This window comes from Bubalus kerabau, chromosome 2, assembly GCF_029407905.1.
Source record: "Bubalus kerabau isolate K-KA32 ecotype Philippines breed swamp buffalo chromosome 2, PCC_UOA_SB_1v2, whole genome shotgun sequence".
Classification (NCBI taxonomy): Eukaryota; Metazoa; Chordata; class Mammalia; order Artiodactyla; family Bovidae; genus Bubalus; species Bubalus kerabau.
The window spans coordinates 191,007,461-191,035,160 of NC_073625.1; the positions used below are offsets into that span (position 1 = coordinate 191,007,461).

General features: G+C 51.1%; 1 protein-coding gene across 5 annotated transcripts; it reads right to left on the bottom strand.

Annotated features, from left to right (window-relative positions):
• Window positions 1–654: 654 nt before the first annotated feature.
• On the bottom strand, window positions 655–27,386 carry UBE2G2 (ubiquitin conjugating enzyme E2 G2). 5 transcript variants are annotated; one of them, XM_055569820.1, is made up of 6 exons: window positions 27,229–27,386; window positions 18,876–18,911; window positions 18,736–18,781; window positions 8,434–8,552; window positions 6,154–6,278; window positions 655–2,392 (listed from the first exon to the last, which is right to left on the bottom strand). In XM_055569820.1, the coding sequence occupies exons 1-6, from the start codon at window positions 27,269–27,271 to the stop codon at window positions 2,081–2,083; spliced, it is 681 nt and encodes a 226-aa protein (XP_055425795.1). In that variant the 5' UTR covers window positions 27,272–27,386; the 3' UTR covers window positions 655–2,080. The 5 variants fall into 5 exon arrangements, with proteins under 5 accessions (XP_055425795.1, XP_055425796.1, XP_055425798.1 ...); XM_055569821.1 differs by lacking the exon at window positions 27,229–27,386 and adding an exon at window positions 19,024–19,087; XM_055569822.1 differs by having other exon boundaries at window positions 2,158–2,392; window positions 6,138–6,278; window positions 27,229–27,382.
• Window positions 27,387–27,700: the final 314 nt, after the last annotated feature.

Sequence of the window (27,700 nt, forward strand, 5' to 3'; positions counted from 1 at the left end):
TGACCTTTCCCCAGGCCATGTTTGTGGAGATGCTGGAGACCCTGGGCCTTTCGCTGTAAAAGCTGGCAGCTGTGAGGCCTCCTGAGCACCCCCTGAACCCAGGGTGGCATCAGGGACCCCACCTCACTATCCTGTCAGAGATCAAAATAGTACAAAGCGGGACGGAAGCCCCTCAGCAAAGGGCAGAATGAGCGCTGCTGGGAAAGGAGCCGAGCCCCAACCATACACACGTGGAGCCAGGGAGGAGGGGGCAGAAGGACGTGACAGGGCCACATGGGAACAGTATGGCGGGTCAGCAACTGGCCTCTGCACCAACACAGCCTGAGGCCAGACTCGTGTCAGCAGCTGTGACGAGACCCGCAGCCATGATGGGTGTGAGATTTGAGGGCAGAACAGTAGCACCGTCTCAGCGCCCGCTGGTCTCCCCTTGCCTGATGAGGTTGGTGAAAACATCCACAGACCCTGACACGGACACAGGGGATTGAGGGGAGACCAGAGGGTGGGAGGAACAGGAAGCCAGTGGAACTCGCCGAAGCTCAGGCATCTTGGGGAGATGGGGCAGTGGGGGTCCCAGTGCCCGTGCTCTGCAGGGGGCCGCTCCGCTGTTCCCATACAATTACAGCACACCACGACAAAGAAAAACACTGATCAGAATAGGGGGAAAATAGAACTTTATTTTTACCGTAGGAATTAGACTCTGTCACAGAATAAGGACACCACGGGACTCTCTCGTTTCATTTAATACAAATGAATAGAGACATTCTGCAGAGGGACCGCCTCTGCACCGTCTCCGGGCTCGCTGCCCTGTGGCCACTGCACCCCACAGTGCCCACCCCTCACACCCAGCCCACAGCCGCTTTGTCCTCTCCATGAAAGCGCTGCAGCCCCAGGCGGGCCTGTGAGCACCACCACGTGCGAGACCTCCATTCCCACCCCTTTCCCAGGAGCAGTCCTCGGACTAAACTTCAACCTGTAAATGACCCCTTTCTGAGGAGGAGGACTCGGGTTCCCACAGAAGCCTCTTAGCCGGAACTGCTGAACATCAAGCATCAGTGAGCTCGCAGGGAGCAGAGCCCTGCCCGCAGCACGCTGAGCAGGGCGAAGGACAGCACAATGTCAAGTGTCCTGTACGTCTTGTAGATTGTCCCTTATTTCAAAAATAAAACTCCTATTTAAATTGAACCTGTTTGCAACAGGCCAAATGTGTGATTCTGCACGCAACAGATCTGTTATTGCTTGAAACGTAATCCCCAGGGCTGAGCTGCCCACGTCGGAGCACGCAGACCGTCTCGAAATCACGAACCACAGCTGAGCGCCCGCCCACGACAGGGACCCGGGACCCGCACCACGCTTCTCAGGTGCCAATCAGGTCCAGGTAAGGCACGCTCTGTGCTCTGCGCTGAGGGGAGGCCTTCCCTGCCTTCCCCTCCCAAGCTGCAAAGAATGGTTTTGTCCCAACAGTCATAGTTGCTGCCACAGCCACTGTGTACACACGCTCAGAACCTCCTAGCCTTCAGACTGGAAAAGAAAACCTCCTGCACACCCAAAAGGTGTCTTGGCTTCACACGCTCGCACTCCAGGAAACGTACTAGTACCCGAGACTCAAGGGTGAGCTGCAGTGAACACCAGCAGGGAAGACGCTGGGCCTTACAGCCAGCACAAGACTTTTCTATGCACCCCCTTTTCATTAATCCACATTTTTAAAAAGTATTTATTTCCTGACAGTATTTCTAAATGTGACTATTCGTAACATACAACAAATGAAAAATATGACTAGACTGCAAGAACAAAAACCTGCTTGTGAAACAAGGTACTTAAACAAAGCCGTGTGCTCCTTGCTGGGGCAAGGGGACCAAGAGGGACCCCGGAGACAGCCAGCTGTAGCCCTCCGCCTGGGCAACAAGGCCCCAGATCTTCAGGAGGAGAGTCACCGGCTCTAGTCACGGGGCTGGCACATCCCCTCACCGCTCCCACGCCAGGAAGTGCTGGGTGCACAGGCGCGTCAGCGGGAGAGGCGGCGGTGACAGAGCATCCGGTCCCCGCGCCCCTCGCAGGACGCCCCAGCTGCGCCTGGCTGCCATCATCCTACGGAAGCCCGCATTTCAGAAGAAAAGCCTGCCTGGGGTGGAAAAGGTACAAAAAACACAGATGCTGTGGTTCTGCAAGCTCGCCTTTTTTGGTACCAGCACAGAGCGTCCCTGTCACTGAGTGTCCCAGAGGAAACCCCGCGAACCGCCTGGCAGTGCCTCTGCGCGCGGCTGTGCACGGGCGCGGGAGGCTCAGAGCCCCAGTGACTTCTGCACAATCTGCTTGGCGACCTTGTAGAACTGCTCCCGGTCATCCCGCCACATCTTGGAGGCGTCCACGTTGGCGCCGCTCTCGTCATTGGGCTCTGAAAGAGGGAGAATCTCCAGGTGAAAGGAGCTTGGCCCGGAAGGGCCTGGCACGACTCCCCATATCCCGTAAGGGCATTGGCATCTCCCCACGGAGGGGACGAGGCAGACCAGAAGCTGTGGGAGGCTGTCAGCTCTCTGGGGAGAAGAGCTCCTCCTGAGGGGCCAGGCTGAAGAGTGGTGCGAGCCGCTCTCGGGCTTCTCCACCGAGAGCGACGGCTTCACCTTAACACCAGCTGGTCGGCCGAGCAGCCGTGGGGCCCAGCCTCTCCACTCCATGGAAGCACTCCCCGCACGACCAGGGTTTCAGCCCACTCCTCCCTTGGCTCCTCTGAGGCCCCTGTGTCCCGTCTACGGGAGTCCTTCCAAGCTGCGTCCCCTCCTGCCTCCTCCAGAGACAGCCCCACACCTCACCTCCACGGCCAGGCCTTGGAGAGCCCCCGTCAAGGGTGGACACTCACACCCAAACTCTGCTCTTCCCCAAATCCTGTTCCCTCTGGACTCCCGTCCCAAAGACAACACCCCTCCACCTGCCGTCAGGGCAGGAGCAGGAGCCCCCTCACACCAGGCACTGAGCCTCCAGGGTCTTCCCAGCCCTGCCCGCCTCTCAGCTGGGACCTTCCCCTCCAGCTTCAAGCACTTGGGCTGCAAGGACGACTCTTCGTGGGCGCTGCTGTATGGTCTAACAGCCCCATGAGTGCCAGGCTCTGGGAGAGCACCTGTCCACAGGGCAACCTCCCCAAGCTGGGCTCCAGCCACACCCAGTCCTGCAGTGCCACCATGAGGCTCAGCGCTCACCCCAAATGCCCCACCCCCTCACCTTGTTAACTCCTCTGTTCTAAGCTGACCTCAGGGAGTGGCCCAAGCGCCCCGTGTCCTCACCTGGGATTGACTACTGTGGCTGCACCACTGGCGGCTGTGAAAGAGCCTAGACTGTGGCCTTAAGGCTGCGGTCAGCGTGGCCTGGGCTTTACACCTGAAAGAGCCTAGACTGCGGCCTTAAGGCTGCGGTCAGCGTGGCCTGGGCTTTACACCTGAAAGAGCCTAGACTGTGGCCTTAAGGCTGCGGTCAGCGTGGCCTGGGCTTTACACCTGAAAGAGCCTAGACTGTGGCCTTAAGGCTGCGGTCAGCGTGGCCTGGGCTTTACACCTGAAAGAGCCTAGATTGTGGCCTTAAGGCTGCGGTCAGCGTGGCCTGAGCTTTACACCTGAAAGAGCCTAGATTGTGGCCTTAAGGCTGCGGTCAGCGTGGCCTGAGCTTTACACCTGAAAGAGCCTAGACTGTGGCCTTAAGGCTGCGGTCAGCGTGGCCTGAGCTTTACACCTGAAAGAGCCTAGACTGTGGCCTTAAGGCTGCGGTCAGCGTGGCCTGAGCTTTACACCTGAAAGAGCCTAGACTGTGGCCTTAAGGCTGCGGTCAGCGTGGCCTGAGCTTTACACCTGAAAGAGCCTAGATTGTGGCCTTAAGGCTGCGGTCAGCGTGGCCTGAGCTTTACACCTGAAAGAGCCTAGATTGTGGCCTTAAGGCTGCAGTCAGTGTGGCCTGAGCTTTACACCCAGGATACGGTGTCTGTAATACAGCAGGACTCCCAGGTCAGAGCACAGGTAACCATGGCCAATGACATGGCAGACAGACACAAGACCATCTCTACGTCCACAGTTACGAAAAGTAAGCTTATGCTTAGAGAAGAGTATGCGATTAACACCAAATAAAAAAGCAAAGAAGAATATACATCAACTACTCAGGGAGGAGGTTCATGACACTGTACAGGAGGCAGTGGTCAAAACTACCCCCCAAAAGAAGAAAGGCAAAAAGGAGGCCTTACAAATAGCTGAGAAAAGAACAGAAGTGAAAGGCAAAGGAGAAAAGGAAAGATATACCCATCTGAATGCAGAGTTCCAAAGAGTAACAGGGAGAGATAAGAAAGCCTTTCTAAGTGAACAACGTAAAGAAGTAGAGGAAAACAACAGAATGGGAAAGACTAGAGATCTCTTCAAAGAAAATCAGATACCAAGGGAACATTTCATGCAAAGATGGGCACAATAAAGGACAGAATGGTAGAGAAGCAGAAGATATTCAGAAGAGGTGGCAAGAACACACAAAAGAACTATACAAAAAAAGATCTCCATGACCCAGTTATCCACGATGGTGTGATCACTCAGCTAGAGCCAGACATCTTGGAGTGCAAAGTCAAGTGGACCTTAGGATCACTATGAACAAAGCTAGTGGAGGTATTGGAATGTTGTGCTCAATATGCCTGTAAATATGGAAAACTCAGCAGTGGCCACGGGACTGGAAAAGATCAGTTTTCATTCCAATCCCAAAGAAGGACAAAGCCAAAGAATGTTCAAACTACTGCACAACTGCACTCATTTCACATGCTAACAAAGTAATGCTCAAAATTCTCCAAGCCAGGCTTCAACAGTACATGAACCAAGAACTTCCAGATGTTCAAGCTGCATTTAGAAAGAGCAGAGGAACCAGAGATCAAATTGCCAATATCCACTGGATCACAGAAAAGGCAAGAGAATTCTAGAAAAACTTCACTGACTATGCTAAAGCCTTTAATTGTATAGATCACAACAAACTGGAAAATTCTGAAAGAGATGGGAATACCAGACCACTTTACTTGCCTCCTGAGAAACTTGTATGCAGGTCAAGAAGCAACACTTAGAACCGGACATGAAACAACAGACTGGTTCCAAATTGGGAAAGGAGTACGTCAAGGCTATATAATGTCACCCTGCTTATTTAACTTATATGCAGAATACATCATGCAAAATGCCAGGCTTGATGAAGCACAAGCTGGAATCAAGACTGCCAGGAGAAATATCAATAATCTCAGATATGCAGATGACACCACCCTTATGGCAGAAAGTGAGAGGAACTGAGGAGCTTCTTGATGAAAGTGAAAGAGGAGCGTGAAAAAGCTGGCTTAAAACTCAACATTCAAAAAACTAAGATCATGGCATCTGGTCCCATCACTTCATGGTAAATAGATGGGGAAAAATTGGAAACAGTGACAGACTTTATTTTCTTGGGCTCCAAAATCACTGCAGATGGTGATTGCATCCATGAAATTAAAAGACACCTGCTCCTTGGATGAAAAGCTATGACAAACCTAGACAGTGTATTAAAAAGTTGAGACATTACGTTGCCAACAAAGGTCCGTATAGTCAAAGCTATGGTTTTTCCAGTACTCATGTATGGATATGAGAGTTGGACCATAAGGAAGGCTGAATGTCGAAGAATTGATGCTTTTGAGCTGTGGTGTTGGAGGAGACTCTTGAGAGTCCCCTGGACTGCAAGGAGATGAAACCAGTCAATCCTAAAGGAAATCAATCCTGAATATTCATTAGAAGGATTAATGCTGAAGCTGAAGCCCCAATACTTTGGCCACCCGATGCAAAGAGTTAACACATTAGAAAAGACCCTGATGCTGGGAAAGGTTGAGGGCAGGAGAAGGGGACAACAGAGAATGAGATGGTCAGATGGCATCACAGACTCAATAGACATGAGTTTGAGCAAGCTCCGGGAGCTGGTGATGGACAGGGCAGCCTGGCGTGCTGTAGTCCATGGGGTCGGAAAGAGTCGGACAAGACTGAGCGACTGAACACCACCACTCAGGAAGGACCAGCGAGCTGCAAGACAAGGGTTAGTAAAGAAAGAGAAGCAGGTCCCAGTGTCAAGTCTCTTCTCTGGACCAGAACTGCTACTGTCTTGGGGCGGCGGGGTGGCGTTACCTGCCAGCATGCTCACCACCGACAGGAGGATCTTCTCCACACTCTGCACGGGGCTCCAGCGCTCGGCGCTGCTCTCGTAGCCCATGGGGTCGTCGCCAGGAGCGTGCAGGATGGAGATGCAGACTCTGCCATCTGGGTAGACTGCGGGGCAGGACACACACGGTTAGCCGAGGGAATGCTGGTGACTGGGCACCCAGTCAGACCACGGAGAAGAGGCGTGAGCAGAGGCCACTGAGGGGAGCTGTCTCCACCACAACACAACCGGGGCCTGGGTGCCACACGAACATCCACACACCGCCCACAGGCCCAGCGGGCCCCCAGGGCACCGCTCGATCACGAACACGGTGCTGGGCCGGTCTGCACAGCCCTAGTCCCCATGCGGTGGCTCCATTTTCATACGGATTTTACAGGTATTACATCCAAGGGAATAAATGAAAGGCCATGTGGTCGTCAGATATTCTACCCACGTGTCTCACGTAGTTAGGATCTTCACAACACTCTCATTACGAGCTTCTCAGATAATCCTCATTCTGCCACTAAACCCCTGAACTGGACTGTGTAAAACACAGGTTCCTGTGACTAGGATAAAGGCTACAGGAATTACTTAACTATCCAGAAAAACATAGGTACTGAGATTTCTCCTGGTAACTTATTCTAACAGAAAATGACCGCCTGAATTCTCTGGAAATCAGCTGTGCTTGAATTGAAACCCATCTTCCATCAACAGCACCCCTAACCAGACCCTCAAGATGCACCTGTCACTTTCCTTTCACAGCTCTCAGGTGAATCGGTACAGACTCAGATACCCAGGGATCACTCGTCAGCCTGTAAGGCTGCTAAGTGGTAACAGTAACAGGCAGTTTTAAATAAACTGGCTGACTTCACCTCCACCATCTTGTCACCCTCTAGCAGAGGGAGCAGCTCTAAACAGCCTTTCCTCCACACCTTGCCCCTGCACCCCAACATCCAGCCCCAGCAGCTGCTGCGCTCTCACTGAAGGGTTAGAAGACCACGTGCCATCTGTCCTGGACACTGGGATGTCCGTCTGAGGTCCACACACACGGCACCCAGGCAGCACCTAGGACACTTTGAACAGCTCTCCCTGCCACGGACAGAGAGGACACGTCCAGTTTTCAACTTCAGCGTCACTCCCTCAGAGTGTAGGACCATGCGATGGCACTGCTGCCCCAGGAGCATCAGGAAGTAGCTGTGTCCCTACCCCACCCCACTGCAGCCATTAGTGTGGCCTCCTAAAACCCACCCTCCCCACCCCGGGGCCCACTGCCACCCACAGGGCTTCGTCACCAGCACCCACCGCTGGTGCCAGGCTGACAGTCTCTCTCCTCCAGCCACAGCAAAGCCCCAGCCTGTGCACTCACTCTGCCCTCTGCACTGCACACCGTGGCCCTTCTGAGACCACGCTGGTCATGCCGGCCTCTCCACCCCCTCACACCCTCTCCCAGCCTGTCAGCGGACCTCCATTGCTCCTCAGACAAACATCAGAATCCTTAATGCTCACTAAGAGGCCCACCCTGGTTTTCCCCTGCACCCCCAACACGGGGCCTCTGCACAGGCCAGATCCCCTCCCTGCCCCACACAGACCCTGGCCACCCCTGCTGCTCCTCCCACGGGAGGGGGGCTCCACACCCCCATCGCAGGTGCCCTCCTGGCCCCCATGGGGCTTCTCATCTGTACAACCCTGTGATCAGCGCCCATCGCTGCCCTCAAATGGGAGCTCCTGACTGTCAAGCCCCCACCTCTGACTATTTGCTCACTGCGGCACCCCAGCAACCCACGGCGAATCTGCTGGCGAATCTGCCTCAGTGTTTATGGACTGACCAACCTTCATGATGCTGTCACACAGTTCTCTCAAAAACAACTAACAAAATAAAAGTGGCACACATACTCACTCCCTGTAAGGCTAAATTTTAAAACCATACTGATTATCTGAACATCAAATATAATATTATCAGACTATTAGCACTCCCATAACTCAACAACTTTATTGGCCACATTTGTCTTTAAACTACATCACAGGTGTCATTTTAAAGAATGTATTTATCTTCAATGTAATCTTATTTTTAATTACACACAATCGTCTTCACAGTTGCATTTTACTGTTAACCACCTTGAACTTGCTGACTTCTTCAGTTGCCGCTACTGACCACAGTGACTGTCTAATGGTGTATTATGGGAAATTCCACACACACGGCAGAACCGCAGCACGCGACGCACGCCCGCCTGCGCGCACCTCCAGGCGCCCCTGGGGCCAGCACACTCCTTCAGGACCACTTACTGTTGGGGTGAAACATCTCGCAGGTAAATCTCATCTTAGGGGGACTTAACGGGTAATCAAGTGGGAAACTCAGGATGGCAGGAAACACCCCAAACTCAAAACAGGTGTCTTCTGGGCCCCTGGAAGATATAAAAAGAGAAACAGAAACAGGTAGATTTTCTTCAAAGTCTATCATGTTTTAGACATAAGTACAAGATACTTCTACTGCTTTACAAATAAATGCAGGTGAAAAGATGATCTAAATAACATGATGAATTGCCTCTGGATGGGAAGCACTGTGTCGCTGTCCCCTTCCAATCCGGCTTAAACCATGAAGGGCGGGCCAGGCAGAGTTTCACATTAGCAAGGGTGAGAGTGAGGCCACAGCGCCTGCCAGAGGAGCGGGATCAGAGAAGAGAGCCGGAGCCGGCATGCGGGCGCCCAGGATCCCGTCTGTCTGCGCAGTACAACTACATGCTACGATGAAGACACGCACCAAGGCACGTGTTAGAGCAGGCTCCACTGTACTGAACGAACACGCGGCCACCAGCTGGTATCTCGAAGGCTAGTTGTAGCTTTTGAAAGTGCCTGAGAAGTGACTCTGTAACCTCCAAGGGGCAGACCCAGAACACACAGGGATGGCTGACTGATGAGGCTCGAGCGCACGTGTGTGAGCCGTGAGCCCTGACCTGCAGGCCTGGGCTCGCTCCACATCCTGGGCCGAAAGTCACCCGAGTCCTCGCTGTCACCAGGCACGCGCCTGCCTGCCTGGGTTCACGTCCTCCTCGTGCGGAAAATGGCAGAAACGGGCCAAACCACTTTCAAAGTCCTGTCAAATTTTAAAAACACTATTCTGAACAACAGACAAGATGCAAGGCCAGCAGAGAGAGTGGCGAGCCACCCTGCTCACAGTGTGACGGGGGGAACCTCCTCCCCTCACAGATACAAACGTCTCATAAAACAGGCCTGACACTTAGACCAGCTTTCCTAAGCAAACGTTTATAAGGAGGCAGAACTGACGAATAACAGCTACACACGTTGACACAGGGCAACACTTTGGGAAGAGCAGTCAGTCCAACAAGGAGGAGGGATCCTGTTCTCTTCACAGGAGCAGAGAGGGCCTGAGGCCAATGTAACACGCGAGCCCTGAAGACGGCAGGGGACAGAAAGCCTGCGCTACAGCAGAGGCTCCTGTGCAGACACACCTGACCTCTCCCTGGTGAAGGCGCCCAGCGCAGCAGAGCTGGCGCTGCGCCACTGCTGGGCTGCAGGTGGAAATGGTCAAAACGAGATCAAGGCAACAAGGGTTTGGTGGAGCTATTTTTTCTCAATGGAAGACACACACGTGGATTCTGAAAACTGTGTCCCTGCTACTCTGGGGGAGACCAGAGGGAAAAGCTGGTCAGTGTGGTGCACGAGTGTCCAAGACAGCGGTACCAGAGTCTGGGACAGGACGGCCACACAGGGGGCGAGTGTGGGGGGCTCCCCGACAGCTGTCCCAAGCCTTCCCTTCTGAAGGGGTCTGCACCCCGCCCACTTCTCCAGCAGAGGATGAACACCACTGCGGGGCTCCCCACGCATTCTCCCAGGGGGGGTGCCAAGAAGGCTAGGGTCCCCCTACCTCGGGCCGGGTCCCAGATCGGGTGGCTGAGGGGGCGCGGCACAGAGCACAGCCCAGGCTGCTGACCCAGGAGCCTGCAGAGCAGGCCACAGGCATGCCAGGAAGGCTCGCAGCGCCTCACTGTCCCTGGCAGCTCCGAGCCAGAACAGAAAAGAATGTCTAGGTAGGTCGTGTTTTTGGACTGAGCCAACTAGTATTTGCTCAAGACTTTGATAACAGGTCTTTGTTTCTCATAACAGGGCTTTCTTTAAAATAAAACAAAACCCACTGTGTCGTCCACAGCTTCAGAAGCAAGATCAAACATTTCCTAAAGTGCTCCCACATCCGAAATATCAAAGCTACTTTCAAATGCTCTGGTTCACTACTGGTTGAAATGGGGGCTTCCTCTCTTCCAGGACACCCAGTGCCTTGGCCCAGCATGCGGCTGTGCCCACATGAGTGGTGGCAAGCCAGCTGACTTCACGGAAAATGCTATCGAGTAAATTCCTGAACTTAGATGGGAGACATAATTAGTGTTGTTTTTGGACAGCTTTCTCGCCACACTTTAGGACAGCCTCGCTCCTCCTCCACTAAAGAGGGCCTCACCTCAAAACCATATTTATCTGAGGCAAACAAACTCTTCAAAGCCTACGAGTTATTTTCTACTGTAATTGATTAAAATGATGGCCTCAATTACTGCAGAGCTCTGAGAGATGTATTTTATTTCCTTTCTGAGACCAGCATTCAGAGCAGAGCAGAATGGCCTTGGTCTCCTCCGTAAAAGCAGCAGTCCACTCTGCTCTCCTGGCTATAGGGGAGCGAGAGGCTGGGGCCGGCACCGTGAGCGCAGCACCTACGCCCCCACCCGACCAGGCCCAGCGAGGCTCGGTCCTCTTGTAGGACAGTGGTTGCGGTCACTCGTAGAGCCAATAAACACTGGAGATACCCGGGGTTAATCTTCCAACATCACCCTCAAGTGAAGAACTGTGCTTTGCTTCTCATCTCTAAAACTGTAACACAAGAGATAACACAAGAAGCCCACGGCTGCATTCCGAAGGCGATGGGGAAGCCAGGGCACTCCACCGTGGAACCTGGGTGTGTCTGGGCTCGGTGAGCCATCTGCCCGCCAGGCATGTTCCAGGACCGCAGCCTGCCCGTCACTCCAGCTGCAGCAGGTGTGGAAGAAGCTGTTTTCATGCTGTTCTCTTTTTCAAGTTTGTCACAGCACACAGACAAGATGTCTCAAATGTACATACAAGGCTTGAAGTAATGGAGACTGTAAATCCATTCACTAGCACGCCCTTGAACTGGATCACCTAGGAACAATTACTCTCCAAAGCCAGGACCATAAAAAGCAGAAAAAAAGCATATGAAAGCATAAAAAAGAAGGGCACACGGCTTCACTGACACTCTCAGTCAGGGGAGCACACCGCCCTTGCCCACACACTGCAGAACCACAGGGAGCACCCAGCTGGCAGGCGGGCGGGCAGCTGCAAGGGGTGCCAGAGCAGGGGCTCTGCTCTCAGTCAAAGCTTCATGCCAAAGCCCCTGCCTCCCCTGCCCACATGGGCTGCATACACAGCCCCCAGAAGCCAGGGCTCCAGCTCTGGGGTGCCCTGCTGTGCTTCAAGGCCCCCAAGTCACTGAAGGCACGCTTGCTGTATGAGGGCCACCTGGCCAGCAATGGGGCTGCAGAAGCTGCCAGGAAGGTCCTGCTGACAGGACTTCCATCTGTGGGACAGACAGGACAGGCCACAGGGAGCTGTTGTCCCGGGGGCCAGTGGGAGCCTTGTGGTCTTAGCTGGGCTGAGTGTCTACAGCCACCTGGGACCAGCCCTCCTCAGCACTGTCTCTGGGACGGGCCCAGACAGCCGCAAGCCTCTGTCGTTGTGTTCTCAGCACCCCAGGTCCTGATGTAGAGAACCAGTGCTGGTCACTCTGAGGAAGAAAAGCACCAGGCTTCCATTTCAGGAAAGCACGGCAGTAACAAATACAGTTTCCTTCCACATAATTATTTTCATGATTAAATCTCTCTAAAGGTAGCCTACAATTATCCCCTAACTTTTGCCTGTAACAGAAATTTCTGAAAACTTTACATCAAATAGATTTGAACTATATTTCAAGCTCACAAAATAAGTCCATCGATTACAAGAACGTCATAGCGAATGCTGACATGGACAATAGCATCGACAACATAAACTCTGACTCTAAAGAAAACAGGTACGTTAGAAAACACGCAAACACAGCAACATAGAGAATAAATGCAAATGCTCCCCTTCCTGACCCAGCTGAGGCGGCCACTGCCGAGTCTGCTTACCCTCCAGGATTCCCTCCACACGCATCCAGTCACACCTTCACACCACCCACCACATCATGGCACCACCGAAAGGAGTTTTTCAAGACCTGAGTAAGTGGAGAGACATTCCATGTGCATGGACTGGAGCACTCAAGATGGTTAAACAGTCAACATGTCTCCAACTGATCTAAAGACTGAGCACAATCCCGATCAAATCCCAACAGCTTCTTCAGAGATGCTGACAAGCTGATCCCCAGATTCCAGTGGAAACACAAGGGGCCCAGAACAGGTAAAACACCTTGAAAAGGGAGAACAGAACACTCCCCAAGTTCCAAACATACTATCAAACTGCAGTGACGGAGAATGTGCGGCACTCACGGAGGGTTAGACACAGGCCAACAGGACAGGATTCAGAACCTTCAAACCAAGGGTCAACTCATTCTGACACAGGTCCAAAGTGATTCAATACAGGAAAGATTTTCTTTTCAACACATGGTGCAAGACAAAGGGACTGCTGCTCCTGCTAAGTCACTTCAGTCGTATCCGACTCTGTGCGACCCCATAGACGGCAGCCCACCAGGCTCCCCTGTCCCTGGGATTCTCCAGGCAAGAACACTGGAGTGGGTTGCCATTTCCTTCTCCAATGCATGAAAGTGAAACGTGAAAGTGAAGTCGCTCAGTCGTGTCCGACCCTCAGCGACCCCATGGACTGCAGCCCACCAAGCTCCTCCATCTATGGGATTTTCCAGGCAAGAGCATTGGAGTGGGGTGCCATTGCCTTTTCTGACAAAGGGACAGCCACATGCAAAAGATATGTAGCTGCCCCCTACCCAATGCTATACCCCCAAATTATCCAAATCAGGCCCCAAAATCTAAATTTAAAAACTTTAAATATAAAACTTCTAAAGGAAAACATAAGAGAAAATCTTTGTTACCTTGGATATATGATACCAAAAGCATAATCTATAGGTGGAAAAACTGCTAAACTGCACTTTCAGTTCAGTTCAGCCCCTCAGTCGTGTGCAACCCCATGAAACTGCACTTTATCAGCAATAAAAACCTTTGCATTTCAAAAGACTCTCTTAAGAAACTGAAAAGAAGGGACTTCCCTGGTGGTCCAGTGGTTAAGGCTCCCAATGCAGGGGGCACAGGTTTGACCCCTGGTTGGGGAACTAAGATCCCAAATCCCATATGCCACACAGCATGGCCTAAAAAATTAAAAAATGGAAAGAAAATATGCAGACTGGGAAAAAAATATCTGAAAATTACACATCTGATAAAGGACTTGCATCCAAAATATGTAAAGAATTCTTAGGACTAAATAAAAGACAACCCAATTAAAACTGGGCAAAAGTTTCTAAGTTCACCAAGAAAGACATCTGAATGGCTCTTTAGTCCATGTAAAGATGCTCAACAGCCTCGGTCACCAGGGCAACGCAGACCAAACCCACACTGAGACCCACCTCACACACACCAGGACAGCTGGCATCAGACGACACAGAGAGGGTGAGGAAGTGAAGAAGTGAACACTCAGCACTCAGGTGGGAACGTGAAACCGTGGCTCCGCAAGTCTACTCTTGGGCATTCAGCCCAGGGGACGGGACACCTGTCTGCACACTTAGACCCAAAGTTCACAGCTGCACCGTGACAACTGGCAGGTGGGCAGATCCCTGCAGTAGATAAAGCACAGAGGCAGGAGCCGCTGCCCCAGGCTGCACGGAGGAACCTCGAAGGCACCACGCCCAGAGAAGGAGCCAGAGGCCCTATCCTGTGACTCCACTTGTGGAAAAGTCCAGAAGAGGCCAGTCAACAGTCAGAGAGCAGATCGATGGTGCCGGCGGCTGAGGGCGGGAGTGGGGACTGAGTGCACACAGGCATGAGCACTTTTCTGAAAATGCTCTAAAAATGACTGCAAAACTCTCCTTATTTAATGTACTAAAAAATCACTGACTTGGCACACTCGATCCAAGTAAAACTCTGCGTGTAGATCCTTTCTCAATAAAGCTGCTCAATGTACCCGGCCACACCAGAGTCTCTCAACCTCACCACCACTGCCACCTCGGGCATCCTGGGCACTGTGGGGCACTCAGCACTCTCCCACCCAGGACAGGGCAAGAGCTTCCCCTGCCATCCGGGGGTGTCAGCCAGTGTCTCCAGACATGGCCAACATCCCACAGGAGCGGCCCTACTCAGGGACAACACTGGTCTAGACCTGCCTTCCAACATCTGCCTGAACCGTACGTGGCCGTGCCGTCGGCATCCTGCTGACTGGACGTCCGTAACTTGGGCGGGACAATGACGTTTCCACATTTTTTTTATGACTGCAGTGAATGCTGCAATGAACGTCCTCGCACACAGGTCTTCGTAACACCTCTTTTTTTTTTTCAGGTTTTGTTTTTGGCTACGCTGGGTCTTTGTCACTGTGTGGGCTTTCTCTAGCTGCAGAGAGGGGGGCTCCTCTCTAGATGCAGTGCACGAGCTTCTCATCGTGGTGCTTCTCTTGTTCAGGAGCACGGGCGCTAGGCCCGCAGGCTCCAGTAGTTGCGGCTTGAGGGCCCTATAGCACGCGGGCTCCGATAGGTGTGGTGCAAGGGCTTAGCCGTCCTGCAGCCTATGGGATCCTTCTGGATCAGGGATGGAACCCATGTCCCCTGCACTGGCAGGCAGGTTCTCATCCACTGGACCACCATAAGTCCTTTATAACACTTCGATGAAGGACCCCCAGGCAGCGAACTGCTGGGCCAGAGGACATGCAGTACAAATCATTCACATGTGCTGTAACAGCTCAGGTTCATCTGAGCAGCCACAGCAGTAACGGGAGCCAGCTTCCGTACTCGTCATGAAAGCCTGGTATAGGGCGGCACCATGCCAGTGGCCTTGGCACTCAGCATGGGCCAAGCACAGCCTAGGAAGGGCCTGTCCAGGAACCCTAGCCACAGCCTAGGAGGGGCCTCGATTGGGGAAGTCTAGCCACAGCCGGTGTGAACCAGCTGGGACCCAAGTGTGCCCGGCAGACACGGGGATGGAGTCAGCCAAGGGCCCAGCCATTCAGGAAGGGGGGCGGGTCTGCTCATTTCACCACAGCCTCAGGGCCCTGACCTGGAGATGGGACAGCAGCTCGACCATGGCAGCTGCTTTAAGAAGCCTGAGGTAGGACAGAAACCGGGCAGCGAGACTCCAAGGACTCCACGCCTTGTCCTGACACGGAAGATAAACTTCCACCCTGCACGGCAGGGCTCCTCCTAACCTGCAAAAGCGTGTGTCCACCACCCCCCACCACTGCCACACCGCAGCAAGGGCCACTGAGGTTGTACAGGCCAGAGACCCTGGAGCTGGACAAGGTGGACATGAAGCCACTTGTCGACAAAGGTTTTGATCCAGAGAGGCAGAGCGACTGCCCAAAACCATAAAGCCTCTCAGACACACACAGCCCTGGGACCCACATCCCTTAGCAGGACTGACCGGAAGCCCCAGTCCTTTCCCCCTGGGCCACGGGCTCAAAATCTACCTTAAGCTGGGCCGAGAGTCACTGGAGTTCCTATCTCCTTTAGTCAAAGAACAGGCTGTGGCGACTTCATTACTGTTCCTTAATTTGCTGGGTTTCCCATCCTAGGCCCTTAACCTTGCTTTTTCAGGACAGAGCTGTGGGGCTACCCGGGACACATCTGTATCCTCAGACGAGGCCCCAATATCACTGGCTCTCGGTATTTGCTGCTGGGACATCTGAACAGACGTCTTCCTCGCTGCACAGCTGAGGCCTCGTAGGTAAGTACTACAGCAAAGCCAACAGCACCGGGCTCCCAGAAACAGGCACAGCGCTTTTTAGAAGCACAAGGGAATGGAGGGAACTCAGGAAACAATCAAAGAATAAAAAGAGGAAAGAGAAAACCTATCACACCAAGGAGCAAAACTCAGTCAGCCGTCTGCCAGAACAGCGGAGTGAGACAAATCAATGGGAGGACAGTTAATTCCCTAATAGATGTTTTCAGCACATTTGTAAACGGCCTCTTGTTTGTGGAAGGATCTGGAACAGGACCAAAACCCACAATCTCAGCAGATCCCGGGGCCGGGGAATTCCACACTAACGCAAAAGCCTATTAAAACACAAAGTGCTCTACCTAAAAGCAGTTCTAATCACTTTTTAAGATAAGTTTTCAAAATATTGGTTTAATTTTATACTATTTACCTATAATTAGTAATATTTACTCTAACAGATTCATAACAGTAAATCCTTTAAAAAACACCACACACACTGGAAAGCTCGAGTGTCCCAGAAGGGCTTCTTATTTTCTGTTAAATGCGCCTCAGCCATGGCTTGGGAAAGCTGAAGGGCCATCAGGGGCTCGCTGACCCCTGTGCACCCACAGACAGGCTGCCTTGGGCGGGACAGGAAGAATGCATGTGACCTGACAGATGGAAAGGATGTATCACAGACCAAGTTCACGGGATTCAATCTCCTGTTTCCCCAAAGATAAAAAGCTACCGCTGACCCGAGTGCCTCAAACGCAGACAAGTTGACCAGGAGACGTACCCTCCGGTCTGGACCTGCTTTAGGGGGTGAAAGACAGTACCTGTTAGATACAAACACAGACTGTGAAGTCATGCTCCTGCCAAAAGCACTTCCACACAGGCAAGAAATGGGCATCACAGGCCCAAGCCACTGGCTGTAACAAACGATGAGGCAATGCTAGGTGTGACATATTTTCTTTGGATAGTGTTTATTGATGATTTTTAAAACAATTTGCTTATCAAAAAACCTCACTTTCACACCAATTTTCACGTATGAATCTAAGCTCCACAGACAACATTCAGCAGCAGTTTGTCTCAGACTAAACCTGATATGCTGCTGCTGCTAAATCACTTCAGTCGTGTCCGACTCTGTGCGACCCCATAGGTGGGAGCCCACTAGGCTCCCCCGTCCCTGGGATTCTCCAGGCAAGAACACTGGAGTGGGTCGCCATTTCCTTCTCCAATGCATGAAAGTGAAAAGTCGCTCAGTCGTGCCTGACTCTTAGCAACCCCATGGACTGCAGCCTACCAAGCTCCCCTGCCCATGGGATTTTCCAGGCAAGAGTACTGGAGTGGGGTGCCATTGCCTTCTCCGAAACCTGATATGAGCACTGAGCAAATGCAGAGCATCTGCTGATGCTAACAGTACACTGCACACCCAGGCGCACACCTGCTCCAGCAAACCTCACACACCTCCCAGGCCTGCCCCGCCAGAGCATGCCTCGACCCAACAAAACCCCACCTGAAGAAAACTTGCTAGCTAACCGAAAGGCCTCATTTTACTAACAAGAACACTGAAACTGAGTTTAATTTCAACTTCCTAAATTCTACCTTACCACATTTTGTTTAAAATACCACCTAAGAACGGTCAAGAATCACACACCTAAGGTCGAAAGAAAACAAGGGCCTGGGTCACAGAGCCAAAGAACACTCTGGAGTCAAAAGTCCACTGCTCTTACCAAGAAGCGACACTTAACAGTGAAATATGACATCCAGGCAGGACCTTTCTAGAATGAAGTCAGGAACCACACTGCTCATTTGGAACTAAGCCATGTCTCTAAGTCAGGGACAAGGGAAGGCCAGACACGGTACACAAAGGAGCAGCAGGAGAGGACTGGAAGGACTGGGAAGGTGGGGAGAAGGGGACGGGAGAAGGGGGGGGACGAGGAGGGGGGAGACGAATCCAGGCTGCACCCAGAGGCCTGGGGCTGCACCGCACCGAGGAGCCCTCCCCACCGCCAGGGCCCCAGGCTCTCAGGGACTCTTCAAAGCCGGAGCCCATTCTGTTTGAGGCTAACCTAGAGTCCAAACTTCATTATTCTGAAACTCTACAAATACAAATACTTAACTAAGCCTTTCACTGGCTTTAAGGAAACACTCATTCCCTTTGGATGAATGTACCTGCTGTTTGTATTTTTTTCTTTTCAAACTTTTTATTTTATATTTGGGTACAACTGATTAACAATATGATAGTTTCAAGTGGACAGCAAGGGGACTCAGTCATACATATACATGTATCCATTCTCTCCCAAACTCCCTTCCCCTCTAGGTTGCCACATACCACTGAGCAGAGTTCCAGTGCTACAGAGCAGGCCCCCGTTGGTTATCCATTTCAAATATAGCACCGTGTACACATCCATCCCAAACTCCCTAACTATCCCTTCCCCCATCTATCCCCCCAAGCAATCACAAATTTATTCTCTGAGTCTGTGCAAAGGTTTCTGTTTTGTAAACTAGTTCAAATGTTCATGTCGTTTTCTGCTTTCAGTTCAGCAGACAGAGAAAAACTCAACAGAAGAGGTGCACTTGGCCTTTCTCTCTCCGTTGACGCCTCCAAGCAGTCACACTGCTGAACGTGACCCACAGTTCTGATTTCCAGTAAAGGCTTAAAACCAAACAACACATATGATGAACTCACATGATCAATGCCTCCCATTCAAAAAAATTCTCTTCATTCATGGGGCCTGCAGGCAAAGAAGAAATTCCACAACTTTAATTCTGTAGGAAACTTTGGCAGTTAGGAGTAAATGATAAAGACTGAACTTCACAGAACCTTACCTGCCACAATTCCTTCTGGAGGATTCAGCGTTAATTCTGTAAGATAAAAGGTAAAGCCATCATGAAAAAGAATGCATATTACCTTGCATTTTAACAAAAAACTGTTAAACATATATAAAGCTATTCATACATGACACGGCATACATACTAGCAAACGGGAATTCTGCTTGTCCCAAGTGAGTGCGGCCGCACTGACACTTCAGATCAAGACTGTGTGAACGGTTCCTTCTGCCAGCGAAAAGGACACTTTCAGAACTGCCAACACTTTCACTTTACAATGAAGAAACAAACAAACAAACAAACAAACTGGCTTAACTTTCCAAAATACTCCTGCTGGTTATTCTGACTTAAGCTCATAAATCAAACTTGATATAGTATATCCCGACTGAATGGGAATTCCTGTCATGTTGACAGTGGTGATCAAAATGATAATGCTGACTAAGGACCTGCAGTCTCCTGAGTCCTCCCTGGGAGAGGACCCCGAGGGGCCCCACCGCGTTCAGCACCTGCTGGGGTGGTGACCCAACCTCTCTGCTCCTACAGAGGAGCCCGTGAGCATGAAGCCCCAAGAAACCCTGGCACCTTGCTGAACTCTGTGGGCCACTGAAGCCGGGGAGAGTCAGGGTGCAACTGCACGGCAGACTTGAACCACAGGGAGGATGCGTGCTGCTGAGCTGGAAAATCCCGCCAGAGAAACAGGTTTCAGAAGGATGTAAACAGTCTAGTTCTGAAACATCAAGTTAAAGATGCTTACAAGTCATCTAAATGCAGTCTGTCAAGGGGGAAACTGGACCTGTGACTAGAGCCCTAAAGAGCAGTCCAGGCTGGACACATAAATCAGGGGTCCTGAACACAGGATGGCACCTGAAAACAGGAATGGAGTAAAATTAAATAAAATGTAAAATGTATGTGCCCACAGACTCGTACGGGAATGTTCTCGACATATGAATATCATAACAGCCTCACATAGGAAACCACCCAAGTGTCTATCTATGGTAAATGAACAAGGTACAATCCATCTACACCAGGGACACTGCTCAGCCACGGACACATATTCTTGCCTGGGAAATCCCATGGACAGAGGAGCCTGGTGGGCTACAGTCCATGGGGTTGCAAAAGAGTTAGACATGACTTAGCAACTAAACAACAATAAACATGACCCAGAAAGTCATCTCCAGAGTGTGAACTCAGGTATGTGTGCACACGGGCACCAAGAGACATGCTGAGGAATTTTTTTTTTTTTTTAATTGTTGATGTCATGACTTTGAAGACTAGCATTAGAATCCAGGTAGCAACAAAGATGCTTCTGTGCAGAGCAACGTGTAACAAATTATAACACCACCCAACTATGAATCCACTTCTAGAAAAATCTGAGGAAGTAGCAGGTGAGAAGTCACTGGATGTGACTAAGCAGTTTTAGACAGTAACACATAGCTTGCTACCGGAAGGGACAGAGAATGGACCCTGATCAAGCATAGTAACTAAGAGTAAGAAGACCTTAGTCTGGAATCATTCCTTCCAATGAATATCCAGGGTTGATTTCCTTTAGGATTGACTGGTTTAATCTCTGTGCTGTCCCAGGGACTCTCAAGAGTCTTCTCTAGCATGACAATTTGAAAGCATCAATTCTTGGGTGCTCAGCCTTCTTTATGGTCCAACTCTCACATTTGTACATGACTACTAGGAAAATCATAGCTTTGACTAGATGGATCTTTGCCGGCAAAGTGATGTCTCTGCTTTTTAATATGCTAAGTTTCTCGAAGCTTTCCTTCCAAGGAGCAAGTGTCTTTTACTTTCATGGCTGCAGTCACTGTCCACAGTGATTTTGGAGCTCAAGAAAATAAAATCCGTCACTGCCTCAACTGATTAGGATAGATGAACTACAAAGAGCTAAAGAGGGGTGGCGGATATAGTCAGTAGGAAAGGGAGTGCGGTGCCTGGGCCTGGAGGAGGAACTTGCACCCAAAAGAGCTGGCCTTTTTCCTCCTGCATGGAGTTCCCCTGGGAACTACCCCCCAACCCCCTCAATGACACCCTCCCTTCAGGGAAGGGCAAGGTCTAAACTCTGCAGCTGGAGAACCGCTACCTCCAGCAGCCTGCCCCCATCCTTGGTCAACAGCGGCACCTACTGGTCAGCAAAGAATTACAGCAACCCCAAGAACCCAAAGCAGGAGACGCAGGTTCAATCCCTAGGTTAGGAAGATCCCCCGGAGGAGGAAATGGCTACCCACTCCAGTGTTCTCTTGCCTGGGAAATCCCATGGACAGAGGAGCCTGGCAGGCTACAGTCCACGGGGTCACAAAGAGTTGGACACGACTTAGCGACTGAACAACAAACAACGCTCTGTTTACCTGTTCTGCTGTTTTGGTTTTAAAACACACACACAACCATATTGCTTCATGTTTAATGATAAATACAACTTCAAAAAGAGAAACAAAATCTTAATATCAGAGAAATTTGCAATGCCCATTCTTTGCCACTGATTCCTTGAGAATGATAATTGGTTGATAAAAACATTGTTTTAAGTAGTGACTTAAAAAATAGATACCGCACAAAATAAAATATAAACTTTGACCAGCAGTCCTATTTCTTGGAATTTATCCCCTGGACATAAGGGTAAAAATAAGAAAAGGCGTGTGGGTAAAGTTAGTTATTTCAAGCCTTTTTGTAATAGCAAACAAACAAACAAAAGAGTTGGCAACGACTCGAATGTCTATCAACAGGGGATCAGTCATATTATGACGCCCCTACTGATGGGACACCTCTGTGTCCTCATACAGGATGAACTCCAGGATGCAGTAAGTGGCACAAAATGGAGAAAAGTGCATAACTGGGATCTTTAAAAAAGAATTAAAATTAAATGAGGTTGGGGGGGGGTGGGCCCTAATCCACTCTAACAGGTGTCCTTTTAAGGAGATTAGGGCGCAGCACGCAGAGGGATGGACACGTGAGGACAAGGAGGAGACGGCTGTTTACAGGCCCAGGAGAGAGGCTTCAGGGGGCAGTGCTGCCACACTGGACCTCTGATGTAAGGAAGCGATTTCCATGGCTTAAGCTCCTCAACCTGTGGCACTTTGTTACAGAGGCCCAGGCAAGCTAGTACAGCACTCAAAAACTCAGAGAGCCATTTGGAAATCTACAAATAAACCTTGATCTTTATTCCATACCACACACGAATCTTGACATGAATCGCAGATTGAAATATAAGAGATTAACAGTATAAAGAAATCACAGGAGAAAACCTTAGCGAGCTTATGTTAGGCAATGATTTTTTAAACGTAACACAGGAGCCAAGAAATGGTTTAAAAGTCAATCAACTAGACGTCACTGAAAATTTTAAAACCTTTGCTCTTTTAAAGGCACTGTTATGAAAATTACAAGGCAAGCCGCAGGTGCTGTCACTCAAGGGACAGAGGGAAGCCAAGTGACGGAGCAAGAGTCCTGCCAAACAGCCAGTGCACACAGCTCACACCGCACAGCGCACTCCAGATGCTAACCGGGCAGCAGCACCTGCTTCTCACCGCAGGCTTAAAAAGGCAAGCCACAGTCTAACCGAAAACATTTTCAAAACGTCCAACAAAAGACCTGCACCAGCATTATATAAAGAACTCTTAGGATGTAATAAGGAAACAATAAACTCAATTAAAAACTGAGCAAAAGACTCAAGACATATTATCAATAAAGATATAAGGATAGCTCATAAAAACAGGAACTAAAACCATAATAAGATACCACTACACACCCAGCAGAGTGACTAAAACTTTAAACCTGCTCACATCAAGTGTCAGCAGGTCAGTGGGCCTCCTGATATCCTGCTGGTGGGGAGGTAAAATGGTACAACTGCTTGGGAAAACAGTTTGGCTATTTCTTTAAAAATCAAACACACATCTCACATGTGACCCAGGAATTTACCCAAAAGAAAGACAGGGAGCCAAATGTTCACAGCAGGTTTACCTGTAACAGCCAAGAAAACTAGAAACAACCCAAAGGTCCACTGACAGGCGAATGCAGTGACAAGCTGTGGTGCGTCTGCCCACACAGAGGAACGTCCCTCTGCAAGGACAGGGAGCGACAACTGGCCAAAGCAGCAACCTTGAAGAATCGCAACATTACTGCAGAGTGAAAGACCTCTAACAAAGAAAATACAAACAACTAGGAGAGTGATAAACGTGACCGAAGGTGGATTAGTCATTGCCTGGGCGCTGGGGATGCAGGAAAGATAGGGCCCAGAGGATTACAAAGAGGCAGGAGGAGGCTGGGGAGGTGGGACGGCTGCACGTACACCAAAGTCATCAATGAACCCTTTATAGACCAGCTTACTGCAGGTCAATTATACCTCAATAAAACTGTTTACAAAAGGGTGGCTAGGAAAATAGACACCACAAAGGTTGAAAGACAAAGCACAAACAGGGATAAAACACTTGTAACACATAACCACTACTCAGCAGTGAAAATGGACACAGCTCTAATAAATGAATCTCAGAAACAGTGCTGAGCAAAAACTCAATTTGCAGAATACATACTGTGCAATCCCAGCTCCACTAAGTATAAAACCAGGCAAAAGTCAGTAAAATGTGTAGGAGGATATTACAGGCTTCCCAGGTGGCACTAGTGTAAAGAACCCGCCTGTCAATGCAGAAGACAGAAGAGACGCTGGTTCAATCCCTGGGAGGGGAAGATCCCCTGGAGGAGGACATGGCAACCCACTCCAGTATTCTTGCCTGGAGAATCCCATGGACAGAGGAGCCTGGTGGGCTACTGTCCATTGGGTCATAAGGAGTAAGACACGACTGAAGCGACTTGGCATGCACGCTCGCAGGAGGATATTAAGTGACAGAACTATAAAGAAAAGAACAAGGCACACAAAATTTGGTGGTCGTCACTCCTGGTGGGGGTGGGAAGGACACACTGCAGGCTGCTCAGTTCCTGCTAAGGTTCTCCTTAAGCTGGTGTCATTTTACTGTAATATCTGAATGTATACCTCCTATATTGTTTAAAATATAACACCTTTCACAATAAAACCTTTAAAAAGCTAAAAACAGATAAAGACAGGGAAGGACGACAGTAACGGGAAGGCCAGGGTGTCTGGTGTTCAGAGACGGCATTTCCAGGGGAGTGGGGCAGGGAAGGGCTGCCCACGGGGCTTAAGAGTCGTACTGGGCAGAGGAGTCGATGAGATCAGAGGCAGAAGGGCTGGGGCACACAGAGGCTAAGAGGGCTTCTGGGCAGAATGACCTGATCTGACTTCCTCCTGTGCTGGCAACAGAGCCTGGGCCAGCATGGAACCCCAGATAGAGGAGAAAGTCTAAAAGTGGGCCAACAGCCTACACGTGGATACAGAATAACACGAATCAGCAAAGACAATCGAAGGCTTGCAGCCCAAACAACTGGAAGAACAAGGCTGAGAGGCATCATAGATGGACTTAGGGCTCCGGTAGCAACGCATCACAATCGAGTGGGCTTAACACAAAAGAAATTTGTTATGTCACAGTCTGGAGGCTAGAAATCCCAGCAAAGTGTTGGTGGGCCTCGTTCCTCTGAAGGCTCTAGGAAGGATCCTTCCTTGCCTCTCCCAGCTTCTACGGATTGCTTCCAGCTGAGACAGAGAAGGCTGTGGGGCAACAAGGTGCAGAAGCACAGGGGCTCGGCTCTACACACCTAAGTCTGGGGTTCCTACTATACTGTACTGGCTTTAACAGTGCCCCCGAGAGTCTGTGAATGTAACCTTATTTGGAAACGGGCGCTGTGCAGATGTAATCGAGTTAAAACAAGGACACGCCGGATTAGGATAGGTCCTAACCAACGACTGGCATCCTTATTAGAGGGAAGCCGGCCGTGGGAAGCAATCCGTAGAAGCTGGGAGAGGCAAGGAAGGATCCTTCCTAGAGCCTTCAGAGGAACGAGGCCTGCCAACACTTTGCTGGGATTTCTAGCCTTCAGACTGTGACATAATAAATTTCTTTTGCGTTAAGCCCACTTGATTGTGATGTGTTGCTACAGGAGCTCCAAGTCCATCTATGATACCCCTAGAAAATCCCAGATGCATGAAGATAAAACATCAAGAAAAGAGGTTGGTTTAAGACACTTTGGTTCTTTCCCTGCCTCTCCTTTTTTCTGGCTGTAAGAACCTGGGCAAATCATTTTGTCTGTTACTCAATTCCCTACAAAATCTGTAAAATCAGGAGCCTGAACAGACTCACACCCAAGGTCCTACCACCTCAGAGTTTCTGCAGTTCTATAACTATTCAAGTACAAGACATTAGGCCTAAACCCCATCCAAATCTATCCAATCCCTGGCACACAGAAGCTGCTTCTGGGGGGATACCTTCCCAAAGGATGCACCACCCTAAAATGCGGGAGGACAGCAAGCCAGGATGCTAAGGCACAAAAGAATCACTAAGTGGAATTTTGTCATGTTCCTGAGATACAGCATCAAGAACAAACCCCCCCATAATACACTGCAGTTGTTTTTTATAGCTCATGTGACAATGACCACAAACTCAGTGGCTGAAAACAACACCCACCGATGACCTCACAATTTTTGTGTTAGAAGCTGGGCACCCACAGGCCAGTTGGTTCTCTGCTGATACTCTCACAAGGCTGCCACCCAAGTTCACTCAGGGACCTGGCAGGATCCCACTCCCAGCGGCTGCAGGACCGAGGCTCCAGGTCCTCACCGCTGCCAGCCAGGGGTTGTCCTCAGGTTCCAGAGACCACCATGTTCCTCTGGTCCTGGCCCAGCCCTGTCAGAGGGGTCCTTCTCCTGCACTGGGTCCCTGACCTCCCCTCCTGCCTCCTCGTCTGTTTGGGGGCCTTGTGTGATGACTGGGTTCCACCCGACAACCCAGGACACACTCCCCACCTTAACGTCAGCTCCTTAGTTACCAACACTTCCAAAGTCCCTCACAGCGGTGCCCAGGTCAGTGTCTGATGGGTAACCGGGGACTGGAGTCTTTGGAGACACTTGTAGAGCTCTGTGCTACACACACTCCAAAATGTTATGCATTTACACATTAAAACACACAAGATACATTTCTGTGATACAGCTTTGAAAATCAACTGCTCTTTACATTTTATTACTACAAACTGACAATATTATTACTACAAACTGACAATATGGTTGAAATAGTTAGACTTTTTTAAGTACGATAAAGGGACAACATGAGAAAATACAAGCTCAATGATGCAAAGACTGGACTGAAGCAGCCACCTAAATTCCCTGTGCAGGGGTTTTATAGTGTCTTCTACAAAAATAACACCCGCTGGCAGTCTAGAAACAGGGCCAAACACACAAACAGATACAGCAACACACACTGGGATGGCAGGAGACGGCATGTGTTCCCAGACACCTGACCCCAGCCAGGTGTCCCATGAGGAGACAGAGGCAGTGGCCCCCACCCCCAATCTGTTCAGGGGGAACCATATCTCCCCACTCTGCCCCCAGAAGGCTTTCCTAAATATACATTCTTACCTTAGAGAACACTGGATGGTGAGCACTATTTAAACGTTTATTTTATTAAGCCTGCACTTGCAACACTGGTCCCCTCCAGCCAAACACCAATACTCTCTGTGCAGGGCCACCAAGACGGTTTAGGGTGCGCGCATGTTGACCAGTTCGCTTTATGACATTCATTACTGTAGTTTATCTTCAAGTTTCTTCTTAAAGTGTCCTCAGTATAACGACAACTGTCACAGCGCACGCTCTAGACAGCCAGCTGTCAGGCACCTGCCTAAGGTCCATCCTCACAGATGGGGATGGGGGAAGGTGCGGGGCGAGGGCCAGGCCAAGGTCGGACAGCTGACCGGCAGGTCTGAAGCGCACGCAGGCTGCCACCGTGTCCCAGGAAACACAAGAGCATTCGTCCCCCACTCATCACCGAGATTCCAAGGGCGCCTCCGCGGTAGAAGGCAGAGGACGGTTCTCGTTTTCCCCTTTGCCTTCAGCAAACATCAGAAAATCCTGCGGGCACTAAGCACTAAGCACGCTGTGTCAACACCACCCAGAAGAAAGGTAGGTGGCACCGCTCAAAAACCCTTCGTTAAAGCGGAGACCCGAGTCTGACCTTTCACCTCCGGCCCATCACGATGTGCTCCCCACTACCCCCAGGACGCTTCCTGGACTTCCCAGGAGGCCGGCGAGGTGCCCCTCCCCGACCCGCGGGCGTCCGCGAGGCTGGGGCAGCTGGCCCTCCGGTTACCGCAGAGCCGGCGTATCCAGACCAGCCCCACGCCGGCCTCTCCCAGCCGGACGTCGCGGGCGGCCCCGGGCGGTCACACGAACCCGTCCCGACGGCGCACCGACGCAGTCCACGCCCCGCACCGGACGGCGGGCAAGGTGCAGTCTCGAACTCACGTTTGTACTCGGCCATCAGCCTCTTGAGCGCCGTCCCCGCCATCGTCCAGGCAACAGCTGCACCGTCAGCCTCGCCTCCACAGCTCTCTTCCCTCCCGCCCGAGGCCGAGGCCACTTCCGGGTCGCCGTGAGGGCACAGGAGCGCTTCCGGGGCGCGGGGCGCGTGCGCGGTGTCCGGGCCCCGAGCCACTTTGTGCGGTCAGCTCCGCCTCCCTGGATCCAGGTTCCAATAGGAAAGTTGGCAGAAGATTTCGGAGCCTCGGGCTCCAGCAGAATGTGTGTGAACCGCCTGTTCCGTCCTCGAGGCCTCCGGGGTTTCGGCGGCGGGGACGCGGACGGAGGGTGGAGACGCCGACGAGGGCGGATGGAAGGGCGGGTGGGCAGGGAGGGCGCATGGAAGGGCGGCTGGGTAGGGCGGCCTCTCGCGGGCCGAGTGAGCGGGTGTCGTTCAGATTGTTTTTGGGGTGCACCT